The sequence below is a fragment of the Carex rostrata genome, chromosome 12 (assembly GCF_964058835.1).
Source record: "Carex rostrata chromosome 12, lpCarRost1.2, whole genome shotgun sequence".
Lineage (NCBI taxonomy): Eukaryota > Viridiplantae > Streptophyta > Magnoliopsida > Poales > Cyperaceae > Carex > Carex rostrata.
Genome location: NC_135929.1, coordinates 12,575,616 through 12,598,346, shown reverse-complemented (window position 1 = coordinate 12,598,346; position 22,731 = coordinate 12,575,616). Strand labels below are relative to the sequence as shown.

Sequence of the window (22,731 nt, the reverse complement as noted above, 5' to 3'; positions counted from 1 at the left end):
AATTCAACGGAAATTAAAATTTAATGATATTTAATTTTAAAAATTATGTTTACTTGATTATCATAAATAAATTATTTACTTTACTTATGTCACATCAGAAAATTTAAAATTCATTCAGATATTTTTGTTCTTTCCCACATGGCCCACATGTCAAGAGTAGCTCGCCTCTCGATGAAAATTGACAAAATATTAAATAGAAATACATAAGTTCATGATTTGTTTCATAATACATCAAATTTTGGGGGTTTGATGGGGCAATTTTACCATAATTAATTATTTATTGAGCTGATTTGAAAATTGACAGCTCAATACGACAAAATAAATTCAATCAACGACAATCGACAAATTTTTAATTAAAAAATAGTTATATTTTTTTACTTTTCAATTTTGTAGTCATTATTAGTATTAGTTAAATAATTAATTGCATTACAGGTATGTGAAAGAAAAAAAAAAGAAAGAGAAATATAAGCTATATGAGAATCTTAAAACTTAACCTTCATATTATTTATTAAATTTCACAATTTTGATTTTTTTTTTAAAAAGAAAAAAAAAAGATGATACCATCTAGAGAGGGTAGGTTCTTACAGTTGGTCTTATTTTATTTTAGAGTTTTATAACTACAATAAAATAGGGGCAAAGTTGTCTATACACTTGAAATTATAAAACTGTTGTGTGTCAGTGTGTGTGTGTTTTTAAACAGTGGGTTATACGGTTAATACCCACCGGTTTTATTGAAACCATGGATCAGTGTTTTTAGATAAATACAGCTGAGGTTAATAATTAAACATAGGCCTAATTAAACAACTACTACATCCAAAAGCATCTATTAAACTACATGTCATAATCCAATATCCACTAACAACTCACAACATCTAACACAAAAATAAGCAAGTAAAATTAAAAGAAAAAAATTAATAATTTTGTAATACATCTGTTTGATATGTAATTCTGGCATATTATTATTATTTGAATTTTTTTTTTCTAATTTCTATTGATCAAATTAGTCATATAGAAAAAAAATAATGCTTTCTGTATGAGAGGTTGCAAGTTTGAAATTCGGGTAGAAAATTAAATTATGAAATCATTTAACAAAGATTGACCTCCAACCTTTGTTAAAAAAAAATAGTTATATGAGAGGCTATTTGATCAATAATATTAGCAAATTTTAATAAAATTTATAATCTGTCATTTATTAATAAATTACTTGTTTAATTAAAACATCAAAACAACAAATATGTCTCCTTATAAAATATCTTGTTAGATATTATTTTTTATCAAGTCCACCTCTCATTATAGTAAATTTTTTTGTTATGCATCTGCACTCAACACACACAAATCAAGCAATCACATATAATTGAAAGGGATATAATCACGCCCCACTAATATAAATATCAAGTAGATGTTGACGTGTCGTGAAAAAATTAACCAAATTAGGATGAATGCCATGTACCAAATATAGCTTCATTACGAGGAAGCCACACATGTAGGGGTGGCAACGAGTTGTTAAAGAGCGTGCTAGGCCACACTCGTACTCGGCTTGTTGGTGTATCAAGCTGAGCGAGCGAGTTTGAATTTTAGGTCTCGAGCTAAAACTATTGCTCAAGACCGACTCGTGGCTTGTCCGAGTGAGCCGAGCTAGCTCATTACTAGGTTGGCAGATTTATAAATTTGTATATTTTCTTTCCTGCTATATCTGAAATTTTCATAACACATCTTATCAATTATGGCTAAAACAAAATAATATTTATATGACTAATTACTGAGGAATACTCTTATTCTTAATTGAATTGTAATTAAGCAAATCAACTACTATAAATTAAGTTTACAGCTAAATTCATACAAACGTATTCACAGAATAAATTCATGCATACCAAATTAAACAAATTCATACAAATTAACTTAATTGCTTATAATTAATTCACACATATTTCATACAAAATTACCAATCAACTTAAACACAGTCTAAAGTGCAATTGCCATAACACTGGCTATAACATCCATAAACTATAATATCCCCAATCTAAAGTTAACGGATCCGATTAAACTATTAAACTATGTATATTAAATAGCTCGTTAACGACCGAGCTGGCTCGTGTCGAGTCAGGCCAAACTCAAACTCGTTAATTTTGGCTCGAGTATGTAGCGAGCGAGCTAATTTTAACTCGATCCACTAACGAATGAGCTGTTACCGATCGAGTCACTGGCGAATACCAAGCGGGCCACGAGCCACGAGCTTTTTTGCCACTCCTACACACATGTACTATTTAGAAATTTTTTTAGAAACCATAAATAAAAAAAAATTTACCAAACCAACTTGATTGCTTTATTTTTTACAAAAATCACAAGAACTGAGATATCATTTCGGTCCTAGCCATTTTCATAGATTTCGAGAAAAAAATACGTTAAAAAATTATGAAAATACCTAGGACTGAAATGGCAATTCGGTCCCAAAAAAAAAAAAATTCAGAACCGAAATGATATTTCGGTTCTTATGGTTTTTATATATAAAAAAAGTAATCATGTTGGTTTTATAAAAATCTTTTTTCTAATTATGGTTTATAAAAAAATTATATTATTTATGTTGAACATGAAATTTTAACAGGAAAAATTCCATATGTTGAAGTTCAACATGAAATTGAAGCCATACCAACTGAAATTTTAGCAGGAAAATTTGCAGTCATCCTTTCCTGAAAAAAATAATTTATTTTAATAAATTGCCTTCCTTGCTAAACTATTTTTGTACTGAAATATGTAGTTATAAAATTTTAAAATTGATTATTAATTTATAAAAAATAATGATATGATTAATAGAGAAATTGGAGTGGATCTGGGTGTCCTTGTAATACTATAAAAATATCTCCAAAGAAAAAGTCAAAAAACGAGAGCATATTAATATTAGCATGGGTAGGTCCATTGGACTTTTTCCAGCTAAATTTTGGGCTGTCTTTATTCGACTTAAATTTGCAAATAATAGATCATCAAAATGGACCTACGTGCCATGGTTAGTTACTTACTTAGTGCATTCAACGTGCACCGGTTACTTAATTGGGTCAATTATCTCTCCTTGAAATAAAAGATTTATTATTAGTTTTTATTCAATTATTGGCCCAATTCCTCTTTTAATTTAAACGCGTTGGATTGGACTGCCAACGCATTCAGCCATTCATGTTGGTGATACTGACAAGGATTACAAAATCTACCTAATAGCTGAACGCCACATAAAATGTTATAAATATATATATATTGTGTCACATAAAATATTTTTCTGGCGGTCAGATCCGCTTCAAACTTATTTAATTGCTCGTCTCGTTTGTATTTAATTTCCAAACATTATATATGGACCTTTGATTTAGATTATTGGGAAATTTAACGGTTGTAAATGTACCGCAGACCGTAGTACTTGATGATTGACAGGGGCGGACTCAGAATTTTTATCAGAGGAGGCAAAAAAATATTGAACCAGGTTTAAATAGCTAATTGGATTTAGATCCATTAACTAATTAGGTATTCGATAAAAAATATTGCTTTAAATTGTACTTTTCAATACTCTGATTTGTAATTTCTGATTCTCTAACTTATAATTCTAATTATCAATCATAATTTAAGAAATTTATTTTAATTTTAACTCTAAATTTAGTCTGAATTACAATTCAAACATTCAAATGTGTTTGTTTGTTACTGTAGATCCGCCCCTGACGATTGATAATGTTATTAAATTATGAAAACTGTATATAAGTCCCTCTAATATTTGTTTGTTACGTAGATCACTTTAAAATGTACATGTGCTCCCTCTTGTTTTTCAGAATAAATTAAGTCCAATATTAAATATATACTTTTTTTTAATTGATGGTTTTCTATTTGGAATTTTTTATTATAAAGATATAGGTTAATGAAGCTTAAAGTACAATATTATTTTTTATATGTTTGTGACTTTGTGTTATGTGGAAAATTTTAGATTCGATTTGTATAAATCGAATGAGTTTAATATTGAATGGAACTTGAGCACTTTTCAATTTTTTTTTTTTTGGTACGCATGGAAAAAAATGTGATTGATATGGACGGAAAAAAAATAAAATAAATAACATTCGATCCGTTATCTATTTTGTAAATGTAACTTTGAATTTCATTTTCGAAAATGTATGAACGTTATTTCAATCATTAACGCCAAATTTTTGAAACAATCAATATCTCTAAATCATTACACTTCATTCTCACATATTAATTATTACATATTAAGAAACTTCTTTTTATTAAAAACAGAAGACATGTATTAAAGGACCAAGAGTTGACTATCTGATGGCAAACTCGGCCCTTCTCCAGTACTAGCTTGCATCTTTCTGATATTAATACGGATTGACAGCCACAAGAGCAGAAGACATTTCAGAGGCTGCACTTTTATATGAGAGAGTGCTTAAACTCTTGCTCTCTAAAGTTCTCTAGTTTATAAACTCGCCACGCGTCAGAAATACTTGCTCACTCGTTTGTCATTTGTGACATCATTTTAGTTCATTGTTTATAGTACCACTGGAGCAAACTCTATAGACTTCCTAACATTAATATTAAAGAGCAGTCACACCCTTTCTTCGTGAGTATGAGCAAAAAAAAAATACCAAATTAAGGTGTTGTGTTGTTTGCACACTCATTCCTTCATACAACCCACCTCATGTAAGAGATTGTATTTTCCGAAGAGAGTATTTTCAGCTCTTGCTCCATGAAGTTTTTCAATCCATATATGGAATCGAAAAAAATTTCAATTCCATAGATGAAATCAATTTTTTTTTTCCATTCCATAGATAAAATAAAAAAAAAAAAATTTCTATAGAAGTAACTTGTAAAATAAATTTTATTACGATGGATAAAAAGTAAGAAAGTAAGAAGAAGAGTTCTTACGGTGGATAAGAAGAAGAACGGAAGAGGAAGGAAGGGTCTTTGCTTCCGAACAAGAAGAATGAAGAAATGGAAGAGTGTTACTATAATCAATAAGAGAGAGAGGATGAACGGTCAGTTGGACTTGCCCACTTTTAACGATGACACAGTTTTCGATAAACGGTCGCTAGGATTTTGAATTTCACCATTCACAGATTATATGGTCACCACTCGCCAAGGTTTTGAATTCCATCATTCACAAATTATACGGTCACCACTTGTCAAGGTTCTAAATTACATTATTCACAAAGACAGTTATATTTTTTCTTCAAAAATAATAAGTACTTAATGATTCAGTTTAAAATAGCCGACATTTTTTTATTAATATCCACTTTAAAATATAAAATTGCAATTCTATCCAACTTTGAACATTTTTTTTAAATTACCCAAACTGCATCCTAATTATGCAGTTTGGATTAAAAATTCCAAACTGCATAATTAGGTTGTGTTTATAATTTTTAATCCAAACTGCATAATTATGATGTAGTTTGGGTTCTATATATAGGTGTGGAGGGTAGACCAAAATTTTCAAAAATCTTTCTTACAAATTTCACACGCTCTCTCCGTCCTCTCTTTCTTCCATATTTCTCCTCGTCTTTCCAAATTTGCATGTAAGTTCCTATAATCTTTTTAAATTTCATTTGTAGTGCAAAATAGTTGTAAAAATAGTCTAATTTATTTAGTAATGTACCAAAATTAGTACAATGTAGCTGTAATTAGTGTTAATTATATTTAGTTAGTTTTAATTAATTAATTTGTTATAATTAAGAGTAATTTAGCTTATGCTTGATTGATGTAGTGTAGTTAAGCTTAATTTAGATTAATTAGTATATTTTAGCGTATTTTAGCGTAATTTAGCGTAATTTAATATTTTTTACCATAATTAGCATAAAAAAGTTGTAATTTTGTGAAATATATCGTAATTAGCAAATTATATCATATTTTGTGCACCTGTTACTTAATTGGGTCAATTATCTCTCTTTCAAATAAATATTTATTATTAGTTTTTATTCAATTATTGGGCCAATTCCTCTCTTTTAAACGCGTTGGATTGGATCAAATAAGAAGGAAATTTTGCACTGCCAACGCAACACGTTCAGGCATTCATGTTGGTGATTCATGCGTTCATGGCAACCGTTTGTCAAGCCTTCCAACTAAAATATATTATAAACCTTACAGTTGAATTTCAAAATTTACAATTGATTGTTTCATGTTGGTAAAAGGGGGAATTTCACGTATACCCCTCAAAAACTTCAAAATTACATATTTTCCTCTCTAAACTTTGACATTAAGTATTTCCTCCTCTAAATTTAAAAAATCACAAATTTACCCGTTTTATTATCTTTTTATAATAAAACTCATTCTAAATTGATTAAATACCTATTTTACTCTTTATTAAAAACATAAAATATCAATCAGGCTCAAATATGAATACGAAGGGTTCCTCTACTGTCTGATCCGTGCATATTGTATTAAGATTTGTGCGTGCCGTTTCAATATTTGTGCATGTTCACTTCTGATATGTGTTGATCTAGCGCACAAATCTTAATGCAATTCCAATCCACATGCATCGTATTAAGATCTCTGCACGTTGCTTCAATATCCTGCGTGTTCGCGTTAAGATTCAGGTTGATCCTTGTGCACTCGAATCTTAAAGCAATTTGGACGGTAGAGAAACTCTTCAAATTTAAATTTGAGTGCGATGGGATTTTTATGCTTTTAATAAATGGTAAAATGAATATTTATAAATTTAGAATGAGTTTTAATATAAAAGATAATAAAATAGGTAAATTTGTAAGATTTTAAAATTTAGAGGAGGGAATACGTAATTTAAAAATTTAGAAAGAGAAATATGTAATTTTGAATTTTTTTGATGGATATAGGTGAAATTCCCCCGAAAAAAAAATATAACATTCGATCCGTTATCTATTTTGTAAATATAACTTTGAATTTCATTTTCAAAAATGTATGGACGTCATTTCAACCGTTAACGTCAAAATAAGTAACAGTTAAGATTTCCTTTCTTAGTTGTATGAGTCCAGTATACTCCAAACAAACAAACAAATAAATCAGAAATAGGCAGAAGTATACTTAGGGCCTAAGTCTCGCGTTGCGTTGCGTTGCATTTGGTCCGTTGTGTTATTGAGAACCTTCGAGAAGGAAGGAATAAGGTTATAAGGATGTGGTAAGAAGAGAAAGAGATATTACTTTTAATAAAATGGTCAAAGTCTCGCATTGCGTTGGTCCGTTGTCTTATTTTGAACCTTTTGTGCTAAGAAAAGAAAGAGATATTTTTGGACATTAAATTATATATTTTTTGAAATTTTTTTTCTAGATAGGAAAGAACAAAGTCGTTGTTTTTCTTAAGAATATATTTTCAATCATAAAAGAACATTGACTGTGTACTTATTTTAAAAAATGATATTTTTTTATACAAATTTAGTTTTCAAATATATTTTAATATGAAAGATTATGTTGAGATGTTAGATTAGTTGTTTGGACTTTAAAAGCAGAGATACAGACGTGAGCAATGGTGACTACCTTTCTCTTGATTTTGAAAATTATTATTGAATACGTACTAATTTTGTTTGAATTTGAATTTTGTCTACCTCTAAATTTGAATTTTGCTTACCTTTGATGCTCTCAGTTTTTGATGAAATTGGTCGAGTTGCAACATATTTGAATTTTTCTACAATCAGTTTCAAATATAGAACAAAGGGAAGATGAAGGGTTTGACAGTTGGATCTCAATGAATCCGTTATTTTTTTTGTTTCAAAGGAATGTGGCAAATTCTTTTATAAAAAAGAGTAAGGCTTGGGTGCTATTGACAGCATAAGGTTATTTGTGCTACGACTTCAAAAACCTATCATATAAACTTCAAACTTCGATTTGTGTAGCTTAATAAATTATAATGAACATGTAGAATACCAAATTTTACTATTTTTGAAATTTTGTTTACTATTTTTTATGATTTATGAGAGATGACAAAAAATAGTCTAGAATATTGACAATTTTCTTTTATTTTTAAGTCATTTTTTGTCATCTTCGTAAATCATAAAATATAGTAAATTTTTTTCAAAAATAGTAAAATTTGGTATTCTATAAATTCATTATATAACTAATTTACTAAGCTACTTAGATCGACGTTTAAAATTTATTCAATAGATTTTTTGAAACCGTAGCACGGAAGGTCTTATACTATATATCCATAGTACCCAAGCCTTACTCTATAAAGAAATAAGTCGAATTTTAATGTAAGCATTAATTTTTTTTTTCTGAGTTCAACTGTTTAAAAATGAGATGGAACTTCAAAGGAATGGTGTTATGGACTATGATTCAAAGTAAAATTTATTTCTTTAATCTTTTACGTTATTATCTAAACAATGTTAAACGTTAAATTTTTTATCTTAACATAATTTTAAAAAAAATATTGAGTTTTCAATCTAATTCGACCAATTTCTACTGATTCTTCTGATTTTGACTTCATGGTCAATGAATAGATTCCGCTTCTGATAAAAATTAATAGAAAATATTTTAATGATAATATTTAATTATTATTTTTTTTTTTTTTGCGTATGTTTAATAAAATTCCTAGCTATGTTACTGAACAGGGATAAATCCAGTTCATTACACAGTAGGGTAATTGCCCTACCTTGAAAATTCAAAATTATTTTACAAAGACTAGATTTTGAGTCTTTACCTTACCCTGAAAAATAATATTGACCTACCATGAATTTTGATGTGAGCCCAATTATTCAATATTTGAAAACGATTCTCTCTCATATTGAACAAATTTTACCTTTTTTTTTTCATGGCTGGTTGAACTAGAGGGAATTTAGAAAGAAAGGTGTGTCTGCCTCAGGAGAAAAAAAAGATGTTTTAAGTGTTATAAAATACTAAATAAACATGGTTTATGCATAGTGTATTGTTTAATATTGAGAATATAGCTTGATTCACAGCAAATCAGGTTTTGCCAAATTATATAAAATGAGTCACTAATTCCTGCCTGGGCCGTGAGTCCCCCCTTTCTTTAATATCTCATTAATGCAACTATTATTACATTACAGCTATGTTACTTGGGCCTCCTTTCTTTAATATCTCATTAATACACTATTACAACAAGTTATTTATTACAAAAAATACTAATAAATATGAAAACTTTTGTGTGACTTTTTTTTAATGGGTCAATTTTTTTTAATATTTATTATAATAGTGGATTATCTTTTTTTGGGTAAGATTTGGGCTTATCATTAATTTTGGAGTAATTATTTTTTATAATTTTTTTTCTACTTTTTAATACAAATTATTTGGTAGATTGAATTATTAGATCTTAGAATCCTAATTAATTGGTAGATTGAATATAAAATTATTATGTTTTATAACCCGATTATCTAGTACTTGATTATCTAATGGTTTTGAATCCAATTAGCTATTTAAATCCGATTCGATAATATCTTGTCCTACTCAAATGAGACATGAAAGACCTAACATTTGAACCCTACTCAATATATATATATATATATATGAGATACTTTATATGATTATTTTTACAAAATACATAATGAAAAAAATTTAAAGTTTTAATTTATTATGTCAATATTAAGAAAACAAATATGTAATAAGAAATGACGCTAATGGTTTAAATGACGTTCTTCCATGCAGTTACTGTTTCATATTATGTACAAAAAAGAGTAGAACTAGGGTGTTCTTAAGCTCACCAAAGTGTTTGGTGAGCTTGACTCCAAAATCCGTCAAATCGGTTTCAAATGACGAATCAAAACCGTTGGAACCCATCTATTTTACGTGTGATGCGTCTACATGTGAAATTTTTAAACTTTCGAATTAGTTTAGTATAAAGTCAATTGGTCAAAATTAGAAGGTTAATAAATTAATTTTAGTGCATTCATTTTTTGAACATGTTTTGACCGCTTGACTTTATACTAAACTAATTCGAAAGTTAAAAAATTTCACATGTAGACGCATCACACGTAAAATAGGCGGCTTCCAACGGTTCGGATTCGTCATTTGAAACCGATTTGACGGATTTTGGAGTCAAGCTCACCAAACACTTTGGTGAGCTTAAGAACACCCTAGTTCTACTCTACAAAAAAAACTCTGAAAATGTACACAGGGACTGGTAAAGCATTACCAGAGTGTTTCAGTCAAATTGGAAAATGGTGCCCAGTTAGTAATTGGCAAGAGAAGGTACCAAATTATTTGTGAAATCACCTCTATTTATTGATTAGCAATTTAGCATTAACAAAGTGAGATGGAGGAGAAAACTCAGCTAGCTGTCACTTTGAGTTGTCGAAGGGAAGAACCTCATGACAAAACTAGAAAGAGACCATATACAAATCACCCCAAGGATTTGTAAAATTGTTAAAAGGCCCCCCAAAGAATTTGTTATTGCTGATGTCTGTGCTGTTGTCTCAGTGCTTCTCACTGAGAATGTAAGCGCTGTCACTAATTGAGCTGCTCGGTTTAGCTGGTGCAGTCTATATATCTGGGAATTAAAAGATGACAGGCGTTATTCTAAAACCAAAAAGGTATTACAAGAAATTATTAAAGACTGTTCAGCACAAAATTCCAAAAGTTTGTAGACATGTTACCTGAAATATGACAGGAATCACCGGCCAAGAAGGCGACTTCTTTCTTCTGGCATACTGCTCGAATGCAAATTGCACCACCAGACCAACCAAATAAGGGGCCAGAGTGGCTGATGCAGCGGGCCCGGTCCATGGCCAGACCAGGCCCATGGTCACAAGTGGTATGATCAGGGTCAGCACCTTCATCATAACTGACAATATCTGAAAATATCGCGGTGCTTTTGGCAAAGTTGGGAGGTTTAGTGGCTGGGTTTTGTTTAACCGCCGCCTCCAGGTGAGATCCGTAAGGAGGACAAAGATTAAGACCCCGATATAGAAAAGGGCTTCAGTGAAAAATAGTATGAGGAAATCTGCACAAAAAAATTTCACATAATTCAGGGGCATATACACAAAACTTGCTAGTTGTCTTCCATCATAATGCATGGATACATCCCAAATAAAAATGAACAAGATCAATAGTTTGAATTTGACATTTGAGTTTCAAATTTGAAATATAAGTGAAAATGATGTTGTCGCATTTTGTGCAGCAAAAACTTGTGGCATTGGAACCCTCTTCTACTAATGTCACCCATTTTACCCCGAAACGCTACCTCCTTTCTCTCCAAATAAAGCCGAGCAAATTCAGAAGCTGTGTAACAAATTCGCATGAAAATAAATCATCCTTTGATCAGCTGACAGGAAAATTTGAGGGCCAATAAAGCTTTGGACAGTTCTTATGATCCAATCCCTGCCATAACTTCTATGGTACCAGTAAAATCATCAGGTAATGAGGTAAGCTGAATGGTATTGGGAGTTTACTGTTTTGGCCAAAAGAAACATTTTCGGGTCAAAAAATATTTTTTGGCCAAAACAGATGAAAGGGCGTGAATTTTGTATTTTATCTGTTTAGGCAGTTATTTGTATTTTCTTTTATTCCGTACCAACAAAGCCCTAAAAGGGATGGCTGGATGTATCTTTTTAGTTGAGTGAAGAATTATAAAACTTTGTTCTTTCTTTTGAGTGTAATTGCAAAAACGGTTATTTTTGTTACTCGCTGCGTCAGGTATATAATTCCATCTACCTGATATACATAAAACACCAAAGAGTCAACTGACCTGTTAATAAGGAGTCCTCAAACACCAAAGAGAGAATCTTTCTCAAGTAAAGTGAAGGCAAGACCAAGAAAGAAACGAGCACCGTGGGGCCCACAAACCAGGAAACATCATGTACTTCCTCATTGGTAGAAACAGGTTCATACCCGTTAGCCTCTTCATTTTTCTTATCTGGGAGCCCGTGAAAGGAAATGAAACCCGGTTTCCCTTCGCTTCTCTCGGCTGTTAGGTCAAAAAAGTAATCTTCTAGAAGCTCTGTTGTTCCAGGGTTTACTTCTTCAGGTAAATTAGGGTTTACTTCTTCAGGTAAATTAGGGTTTACCTCCCCTGAAGTGGAGTTTGCAAGAACGAGGTGCTTTAAAATATAGCCCTTTCTTGAATTGAGACCACCTATTGATGATTCAGATTTAATAGTAAACAATCAGAGTATATAACAGATACTTTACTAAGACTGTATATACTGGTAGAAATCTGACTGTATATACTGGTACAAATTTTGTACAAACTCCATACTGCCTGTGCAGCCTGATCATTAACAAAAAGATAGGAACAGCAATATTTTATTTTTATGGAGGACTAATTGGGTTAGCTGAAGAAGAAATGTTGATCAAAATGAGTATAGCAAGGGGATGGATACCTTTAGCAGTATGTAGCAGCGTAATCACATTCTTTTGACCACTGAGAAACTGTAAAGTGCATTTACCAAACTGTATGCGCATCAAAATTTCATCAATTTCTCTTCACAAAAACAAAACAATTTATTATTCAATTCATAGAATTTAAAAAAGAACGACAACCTTAGAATACTTGCAGGTAGAAGGTCGAATGAAGGATGAACAAGACCCAATTCGAACCACCATTTCCTCTCTCTCTCAATCTCTCTCTGCTGATTCGTTTTTTCTGAAGGGACGACTGACGAGCGGAGCGGAGCGGGCTCTGTCTAATTGTCTATCGCTTCGTAATTCGTATTGACCATTGACCCATTATTTACTGCGGTAAAAACTAAAGGGGAATTCCTTTTCATCCGTCCTTCTCATCAAGCCTAAAAAGGCTAAAAAGTCTAAAAAGTATTAAATTAAAAATTACGAGACTACTACTAAGCCTAAAAAGTACCGGCCCATGGGCCATGGCCATTCCTTCAGACAATTCCACCTATGACAAATTACTCAACTGTTGCTTGATTTTAAAATATTATAAAAAATAATTCTGGAACTTCTCTAATTTTTGTTAACTACACTAATATAATAGTGCATGAAACAAATTCAAACGGAGGCCCACTTTGATTTGCAAAATCCAAGAGTTAAAATTAAACTAAGCCCAGTTAAATGCACTGATCAGAATTGGATCAGCTGGCCCAAATGCGTGTCTTCTCTAACCAAACCAAGTTAGCAATAATGGACAGATCCAGTTCCTCCTCTTCCAATCTGAGCTCCCCTCTCTGCTTTCAAACAGGTTGTCAATTGTCATGGATGAATATCCTAGAATTGACCTCTGCCAGGGCATTCAAAAAATAAAAATATTATAGAAATATCGCTCATTCAAGAAAAGGAAAGGGAGCGGAGGAGAAAAGCCAGCAGACCGAAAAGTTCACGACTCGAAACTCATTTCAGAATCAATTCGGATTATACTCGCTAATAACTCAAGTTGAAATTGACTCGAGTCAAAACTAACTCGAGTTTACTGACTCGATTGATTTATGAGTCGAATTCAAGTTACCCTCAACTCGGTTCAGGATCAACTCGGTTGGACTCACACCAAACTCTAATTCATATATTCCTAATTCTTGCGTCCTCAAACCTTATACTTATTTGTAATATTTGGTAATTTGATAAACTATGTATTATTCATTTTGTTTTGTTAATTTATTACACTATGTACTGTTTGGTTAGACTTTATTTTTTTGGTAATTTTTAATTATTTGTTATTTTCGTAATTTCTAATTATGTATTGGCCATTGTCTCATTATGTACTGTCTTTAATTGTGTATTATTTTGATAAACTATGTATTATTTATTTTGTTAGAATCAAATTAGATTGTTTCACTATATACTATATTATGAGTCACGAGTTGACTCGCTTCTACTCGAGTTGTTCGCGAGTTGATTTCAAATTGAAGTTTCTGACTCGAAATTGGATTAACAACTCGGACTCAACTCGATTTATGAGTTTGCGAGTTGAATTTAAGTTGTCCTCAACTCGGACTCAAACTTAGCTCATGAGCAACCCTAGCTTCAGAAGAAGAAAATCAGAGAAATAGTGAAGGAGAGCGGAGGAGAGAGAGGTTCAACTCGCTTCACAAACTCTTCCAGATTTGTCACTCTCAAATTATCAAATTGGAGTGTAGACAAAGTAAATAGACCTCCGATCACTTTCTTTCCTTCTCGTTCGTTCACTCTACCCTATGTTTTCTGGATCACAACTTGTGACGACCCTCAACTCAAACAAGCACAATCAACACAAATTGAACAAAGAAACTCTTGGATTTAAGAATTCTGGAATTTTATTAACTGGTAAAGAGATACAAAGGAACGAAGAAGCAAGGTATAAGAAATCCTAAAATTCAGAAATTACAAATTGAATAGAAGAAAGAAACAAATTTTATTGATCTCTCAGTAGCGATACAGGAACAGCAAGGAAAAAACAGTAAGGAAGAAAGGAAGTAAAATTACAAATGATTGATAATTGTTTTCATTATTTTCCAACTCCATATCCTTACTGGACTTATATAGGCATTCTAAAGTTGTTGGAATTTCTAACAATAATAGTCTAGATGTTTCTATTCTGTTACAAAGCTACACGTCAGCTTAATATATCAGCAATCTAGCTGAACTGGCTCAACTGCTTCTCAGCGCAGTACCCTCCGTTTCTTATCAGAGAAGAGCCACATGACGGTGTCAGTGCTTCTCGAGCGATCATGGTCATATTCATTAAACAGCGGGCCCCCTTGTCAGTGTAAGCAAATTCAATTAACTCCCTGTCCAGGTCTCCTTTCGCTCTGACTGCTCCACTTGCACCTTCGTCTTCCTCTACGCAACATCCAACCGGGTCGGAATTGACCCGTTCATGCCAGGGACGTGACACAACTTTAGTGCATTAGGTGTTGAGGTGATATACCGGAATATATATTTTTTTTTCATTTTTGAAGAAATGCCGGTTTGGGAACATTAATTGACTAGGATACTATTTTTGTTTTCTTTTGTGAAGAAAAATGGTGTGAAAAGAACCGATTTCTAAGTCAATTGGGTGGATGAGATTGGGACAAGTGCAAACCAATAAGTCAATTTTTCCGACTTGAATCTAATTCAACCAATCAATTGCAAGCTGATGCAGATGCTCCCCTGTTATTTTAGTTAATTCTTTGATGATGCATATATATATATAGTTACATCAAGCTACGATTACACACTTGACATTTCTATGAGAAGATTGAACCGTTTAATTTTTTTCAAAAATAAAATTATATTATATTTCAATACACATAATTTTTTTTTAATTATGTAGTAGCTACACCCTCCTGCACTCTATTTGCACATTCCATAGATATCAAACATTGGTTGGCGAGGTCTCAACCGGTACGGTATGCCCAGAATGGCCCGATCTCTGGGCTGATCGGCCGCCTTCTCTAACGCTGTTCTCTGCAAACCGCAAACTGGGCGTGTTGTACCCTTTTTGTTGCTCATGGTGACTCCACTCGCTCTGGTAGTAGTCTTCAGCAGTGTAGTCCGGGTTGGGACCGCAAAACATCCCGCCCCATTGCGGGAAGTAGATGAGGGTTATGGGTAGTGTGCATGCGAGTATCATGATTCCCATGTAGAATATTCCATCTTCAGTTGAGTACTTGGAGTCATGGAAGAATATGAGTTGTGTGAGCACCGCACCGACATTTCCACCACCACCTCCCATGCCGGAGATCAGGCCTAACGACCTGAATTTGTGTTGTTAATTCAATTTGCATCATCAATTAATTAGTATCTTTGCTATTTAACTACCCTGAATTGTGTAATATGTTTACCTTCTTGAGATAAAAGGGATGATACCGAAGGTAAGACCGCATGCTGCTTGGCAAAACAAGGAAAAAACCAACAAAACGGCAATTGACCCGGCTAGAGAGTCTGTCCTGCCGAGAATCAAGCAAAATATGCCACCAAGAGTTTGTACCACCCACAGCCCCCACAGCCTCCCTCTCATGCCAAACAGTTTAGACAGGTAATCCGAGAGCAAACCACCGCCAGGTCGGGACACTATATTTGCCAGTCCAAAACTGGCCGCAATCGAACCAGCCTTGCTGATGCTCACACCAAAGCGATCGTAGAAATACTGTGCAATTATGTTGTCGATTGTTAATTCAACACCAAAGCAGTATCCGTACGTCAGAGCGAGGATCCATCCCCTGTAGTTTGTTACTGCGTGCTTGAACACCTGCGATGTTGATGATAAAACTGTTAAGCAAACAGATGCTTTAAAAGTTAAAATTTTACGAGAGCAACTTTTATAATTTTTTTTTTGAAATAAATTATAAAAATTTATGAATCAAATTATTACTTGCGCAAAGTTGTCCTTGTGTTTCTCCCCTGCTTTGTGTAGTTTGTTGTAGTTACCATCTGGCATGTCTTGCCCAAACATCAACACAGCAAAGGCCGAAAAAGTTTGCATCAGACCGGGAATGAAGAAGGCGATTCGCCATGCGATGAAATTGGTACTACCTATCTTTCTGATCAAGTCGTAAACAAGTGGCATGATCAATTGGGTTGCTCCTCCGCCCATGTTGCCCCAGCCACCGGAAACTCCATTGGCAAGTCCGACCTACAGGGAAAATACAAGCAGTAACAAACTTTTGAACTATACTAACATTTTTTACCAATTCAAAATTAAGAGTTATAATGTGACTGGTTCTTCTCTGCAAACCTTAGGAGGAGAAAACATTGAGCTCATCCAGAATTGGGTGGAGACAAATGTGGCGAGAGAAAAACCGGTGAAGAAGCGGACGAGAAGGAAACCTGTGGCCGACTCGATGATGGATGTGCAGTATACAACCGGTGTTGTAAGCAGGATGAGAGATGCTGATGCGAGCCTAATTATAAATGTAAATTAACAACAATATGGAAGTTGTTAAATCTTTGCTCAGACAATATTGTTGCAAAAGGAAATCTATTCATACGCTTCATTTTCAGAAATGGTTGCAAATTGTTCACACTGTTTAATAGAAAGGAAAAAAGAAATCTGATCAGTTTGTCACTACAAAATATCGTAATGAAGGTGAAATTCCTAAAACATATCACCTTAATTACAATTATAAAGTAAAAGATTACTTAAATTTTAGTTAATTACAGTGCACATGAATTATATTTCGTTTTATGGGAATTATTTGTTAGAATAGTTTCATTACAGAATAAAAAAAATATTGCAGCTTAAAAAACAGAATCAATTTTCTCAGCTTGAAAGTCCAAGTTTATGTTAGACCAAATTCTTGATTATTGTAAGAACAAAAATTAACCTCCAAATTAATATAATTAGAATAAACATACCTAGGCCCAACCAGATCACAGGCAGTACCCATGGCAACACGAGCAAAAACTGCACCTGCTACTGAGGCGATACCAGCATTTCCAACATCCGTTGTTGTCAATGAAATATTGTCTCTAATGACAGTCACTAGAGGCGGGGTCGCAAAGGAAGAGACAAAACAGCAGAAGAAAGAGAACCAAGAAAGGTGGAAGGCGCGCATGTGCGGCTTGGCAAAGGAGAAAAGCCAGAACTCGGTTGCCTTGTGGTCTGAATCCACCGGCATCTTGAATTGGGATACATCGGGTTGCTGTACTACCTCCAGAGAAGAAACCATTTTCTGGCAGCAACTTGACTCTTCAAGAAAAATTGATGATAAAGATTTGTATTACCTTCTTTCCTCTTGAGGGGTATGAGTTCAACTCTTCTGTTTAAGAAGTTTATAGTTCAAATTCTAACCAAATATCTTGGTTCAGTACCTTTTCCACACAATGAGGAGCTAAAAAGGATGCAAGGTTGTGCTGTTGATTGTTGAAAGTGAGAGGGCTTAGAAATCACTGTATCAAATTTGACTGAATGCACGTGACTATTGACATTGGATGGAGGAGAGATGAGCCACAACCTCTGTTGTTTCTAATCGTATAGTTCTGCAATTTTCATATTGGCCTAAAAAAGTATAAGAGAGTAAAGTTTTTATATTCTCTTGTTTAGAGCTTTAAGTCTGTAAATAGTATCAGCTTTTTTGAAATTTCTCTGTTTCCGTGTAGGGGTTAAAAATAACAGAGGAGGTGATACCAAGGTTGAATTTTATAGATTCATTGAATCCTTGTTCTGACTTCATATTTCTTAAGGATTGGTGGATCTTCGCTTTCTACGCCAAAAATTCAATGAACACTGTTTCTTGTGGCACCATATCATTTTAGCATTGTTCCAAAGCATTCTATGTCAAAGTAGCGGCTGTACTTCTACACCGCAATATAATCTTAATTAAGTATAAATATCTTATATTATGTTTTTCTTATATTCCATATAACCTTTCTTATATCTAAAACCTCATATATTCACACCATTAGTTCTGTACATTTTATCTTCGAACATATTAGTATACACATAGGGACAAATGAATTATTCGGGTTCGGTTCGGCGAGGTCAAAAGTTCGTGATTCGGGAATAATTCGGGTATAATTCGGAAATGATTCACCAATCCTTAAGAAAATATAAATATAAATTTAAATTTTTATTTGCATTCACACTTATAATGTTCGGAAAATTCGGTAGACATGACTTTCATCAGACGAAAATATGTATGGTTTCAATTTCTTCACGAGAATTTTTTTGTTTTGATTATAGTTATTCATTATTATAGTAATTAATTAGAATTGGTTTTCAGACTTTGTTGAAAATAAAGAAAAAACATGGAAGAATTAATCTTAGACACTCACCATAGATTAAGACGTCAAGAATAAAGAAAATAGGAAATAGACTTTTATAGTAATAAAATAAACGATAATGTGTACCGTATTGACATAAATAGCAAAATAGTACAAACGGTAACTTAGAAAAGCTTTTAGTATAAATAGATGTAGAAATTTGTAATAAACATAACTCTATACTTCAATAAATAATCTCCTCAGAAGTCATAAAATAAACATGCTATCAGACTTTGTTCACGGAAAACAAATATCTATTAAATGAAAAGTTAATTTCTAAAATAAAATAATTTGTCTAAATTTTTTTTATATTTTTTATTTATTTTTGCATTCGGAAAGATTTAACCACAAAATGATTTTTTTTTTCAAAACGTTAAAGATACAATTAATAGTAAGCAACAGTATTAAAACATTGTTTTTTAATTAGGACTGAGAAGTATGATACAAAAAAAGGTCATCTGATAAAAATATACCAAATATCTTGCTATATTTAAGTTTATCGAAAAGATTTAGGTTATTGCTGAAGTTTTGGATGATTTTTGTAGGAAATAAGTTGGAGAAGAAATCAATCGGGAGGAATGGAGCAACAACGAGAAGACCGACCTCATTGGTGTGGACCCCACGGTCACATGCGGGCCACACGAGATGAAGAAATTTGGCTAAGTACCAAGGAAGCAAATCTGCTGCTATCCTACATGATCACAGGTTCTGTGATTCCAATTTCAACCATTCATTTGTTAGAATGTAAGAATCTTAAAAAGAAATAATTTTTATACACGAATCTTAAAACCCCTCTGATAAAGTGCTCGTACAGCCGTGCAAGAATATGACCAAGTCCCTACGACCCTACCAATATAGACCCACACGCCATGGGGCTGTGCTAGTCGTATCAGAGCTAGGGTGTGATGTGCCATAATAACAAATGAATTATTTGGATTCGATTTGGCGATGTCAAAAATTCATAATTTGAGTATAATTCAAAAATAATACAGAACGAGACTAAGTTCTAAATCAGATAATTTTTTTTTTAATTTTGACACTAAATAACAACTTGAATATAAACTTTTATATATAAAAACGAACATAGAAATCAAATCTACACTTTAAAACCCACTGCCTCTGCACAGTCAGAAATATTTAACACTCAAAATTACCCTTCTATTTTTCAAATTTGGTTGAATGGTTTTCAAAAAAATCTACACCATTAATTTCATATCTAACCATTGAGATCTTCAATAAGCATGCAATAAACTCTTTTCAAATTGGAGAGGATCCCAATAGGATGCAAACCTTTTGGGCTTCACGTGGTCCAGCTGCCTACTCCTAGGAAAACGTGCATACCAAACGAATTCAAAATTTCTCCGGATTTCAAGAAAAAGGCGGGGACGATTTTTTTCGAATTTAACTCGAATAAAACATAAAATTTGTTAAATTCGCGAATTAATCGTTTAATTCGTGGATCATCGTATTAAACACGGATTGATCTGCTAATAGCTAAAAAATGTTTAATTCGCGAATAACTCGCGAATTAAACGCGTATTGTGTTACTATGTGATATACTCATTAAGAGAGTTTGGTGATTACAACTTCAAAAATCTATCAAAACAGTTTCAAATAATGTATTAAAACCGTTAAATCGATCTACATGTAAAATTTTGAAATTTTGAAATTAATTTAGTATAAAATCAAGCGATAAAAATAATAAAGTTCTCTCTAACAAATGAAGTTCAAAATAAAAATCACACGAGGAAACTCTAGCAAAAACGGTAGCGCCGCTTTGAGGTGAAAAAACTCTAGCGAAAATTCACTGTTGGTTTGAGAGTTGTAGAAGGAGATATCCACCGCTTGCCCTCTCTCCCTCCTCCCACCTCACCCACTTACTGAGTAGATGAGGTTTCCCTCTTTTCGCCATCATTGTCCCCCACTTTATCTCTGTTGAGATGGCGCTTCCCCTCGGATCTAATTGTCATTTTTCATCATTTCGTCTCCATTTGATCGGCACTTCCGTCTCAGATTTGGTCGCAGCGCATTCACTCCGCCTTGTTGCGTCGCTTCGCCTCGTCTCGATTAAATGGGTTAAAATGAGAGTGTTGTTGATTCACCCCACCTTTACTAGTAGTATCTACTATATTTACGATTAAATAAGATATGTTTATAGTTAATGATAATGATGTGTTAACGGTGACCCTTTCCTCCTGTCTTCTTCTCCTTATCTTCTTCACCTTCCTTCTTCCTATCTCCTTTTTCTATGTTTCCTTTTAAATAACTCAGGCACAAAACTCATCTAAGCACAAAGGCACTTCTGGATACCCCTATCTAGCTTTGATTACAACATCACTGTTTTGTGCTAGCAACAAGGAATTATGTAGGCTCACAACCTATAAATCTGAGCATAAACATAGAAAATCCCGCAGGCTCATTATCTACTAATCTAAGTGCAGTAACCTGTGGTTTTTTTTTTTTTCTGGTTTACTTTTCTAAAGGGGTTTCAGTTGCAATAGTGTAAGTATTAGTACATATGTTGTATGTACTAGTGTTATTTTTAGAGATGCAAAGCTGAGGAAACAGAAATAATTTTGTAATTTGAACAAGTTGTATATTTTTTACTGTTACAATGACTATATATGTTACAAGGTCAATATGACCGTTGGAATCTATCTACATTTTCTCTACAATAGACTTTCTAAGTTATTTTGTACATTTTGCATATTAACCCTTACGTCTAACATTATTATTCAACACCCCCCCTCAAGGTAGGATTATAAATATCGAGTAATCCTAGCTTGCTTGTAATTTCTTCAAACGGCTTCGGATCCAATCCTTTTGTGAACACGTCCGCTAGTTGGTCTTCACTTCGCACAAATGGTGTTTCTATTTCCTTGGCTTGGACCTTTTCTCTAATAAAATGACAATCCACTTCGATGTGTTTGGTCCGTTCGTGAAATACGGAATTTTGAGCAATGTGACGTGCAGAGTTATTGTCACAATACATCTTCATGGGTTGATCAACATTGATTGAGCAATTGCTTGGGCCATATCAATTCGCTTGCGGTTGATGCCATGGCTCGGTACTCCGCTTCCGCACTTGATCGTGCCACGACATTTTGCTTCTTGCTTTTCCATGTGACTAAATTTCCGCCTACAAATGTGCAAAAGCCGGTGGTGGATTTTCTATCAAAGCTACCGGCCCAGTCTGCATCGGAATAGCCACATATTGCATTAGAATTATTATTTTTCATCCATATGCCCTTTCCGGGATTTCTTTTTAAATATCTTAAAATTCTATTTATGGCCTCTAAATGTGGTGTTCTTGGTGAATGCATAAATTTACTAATTTGACTTACGGAAAAAGAAATATCCGGACGGGTTACCGTGAGGTAAATTAATTTTCCTACAAGTCTTTGAAATTGGTTTATATTTTCTAAGGGTTCACCATCCTCGGTATTTAATTTATTTTTATTATCTATTGGTGTAGAGGCCGGTTTACAACCTAATTTACCGGTTTCTTTTAATAAATCCAAGGTATATTTCCTTTGTGAAATTAATAGACCCTTGTTTGAAAATGCTACTTCTATTCCTAGAAAATATTTTAAATATCCTAAATCTTTAATGTTAAATTTTTCTTTTAATTGGAGTTTGATTTTTCTAATTGCTTCTAAATTATTTCCGGTAATTATTAAATCATCTACATATACTAAGACAAGTGTTATATTGTTTCCTTCACTTTTGGTAAATAATGAGTGATCGGCATTGCTAATTTTAAAATTGCAAGAAATTAAATATTGAGATAACTTGCCATACCATGCCCTTGGAGATTGCTTAAGTCCATAAATTGATTTTTTTAACATACAAACAAGGTTAGTATTCTTTTCTTTTACATGACCCGGTGGAAGGGTCATATAAACTTCTTCCTCAAGTGTTCCTTGAAGAAACACATTTTTAACATCCATTTGGCATAAATTCCAACCATTGTTTACGGCAATGGAGAATAACACTCTAACGGTATTCATTTTTGCAACCGGTGCAAAAGTTTCATTGTAATCTATCCCATATGTTTGTGTAAATCCTTTGGCTACTAACCTTGCCTTATACCGTTCTATGGTACCATTGCAATTATATTTAATTTTGTAAACCCATTTGCATCCAACGGGTTTTTTATTTTTTGGTAATGGAACA

The 22,731-nt window shown here is 33.0% G+C and overlaps 2 protein-coding genes across 3 annotated transcripts; both read right to left on the bottom strand.

Moving 5' to 3' along the window:
- Positions 1-10,093: 10,093 nt before the first annotated feature.
- On the bottom strand, positions 10,094-12,544 carry LOC144562889 (uncharacterized). 2 transcript variants are annotated; one of them, XM_078312225.1, is made up of 5 exons: positions 12,421-12,544; positions 12,261-12,330; positions 11,627-12,013; positions 10,536-10,882; positions 10,094-10,429 (listed from the first exon to the last, which is right to left on the bottom strand). In XM_078312225.1, exons 1-5 carry the CDS (start codon positions 12,481-12,483, stop codon positions 10,214-10,216), a joined length of 1,083 nt encoding a protein of 360 aa, XP_078168351.1. In that variant the 5' UTR covers positions 12,484-12,544; the 3' UTR covers positions 10,094-10,213. The 2 variants fall into 2 exon arrangements, with proteins under 2 accessions (XP_078168351.1, XP_078168352.1); XM_078312226.1 differs by having other exon boundaries at positions 12,261-12,309; positions 12,421-12,517.
- A 2,517-nt stretch (positions 12,545-15,061) lies between these two features.
- Positions 15,062-17,630, bottom strand: LOC144562888 (high-affinity nitrate transporter 2.3-like). Its single transcript, XM_078312224.1, has 5 exons — positions 17,149-17,630; positions 16,529-16,694; positions 16,166-16,426; positions 15,636-16,042; positions 15,062-15,548 (listed from the first exon to the last, which is right to left on the bottom strand). Exons 1-5 carry the CDS (start codon positions 17,460-17,462, stop codon positions 15,167-15,169), a joined length of 1,530 nt encoding a protein of 509 aa, XP_078168350.1. The 5' UTR covers positions 17,463-17,630; the 3' UTR covers positions 15,062-15,166.
- Between the last annotated feature and the right edge of the window lie 5,101 nt (positions 17,631-22,731).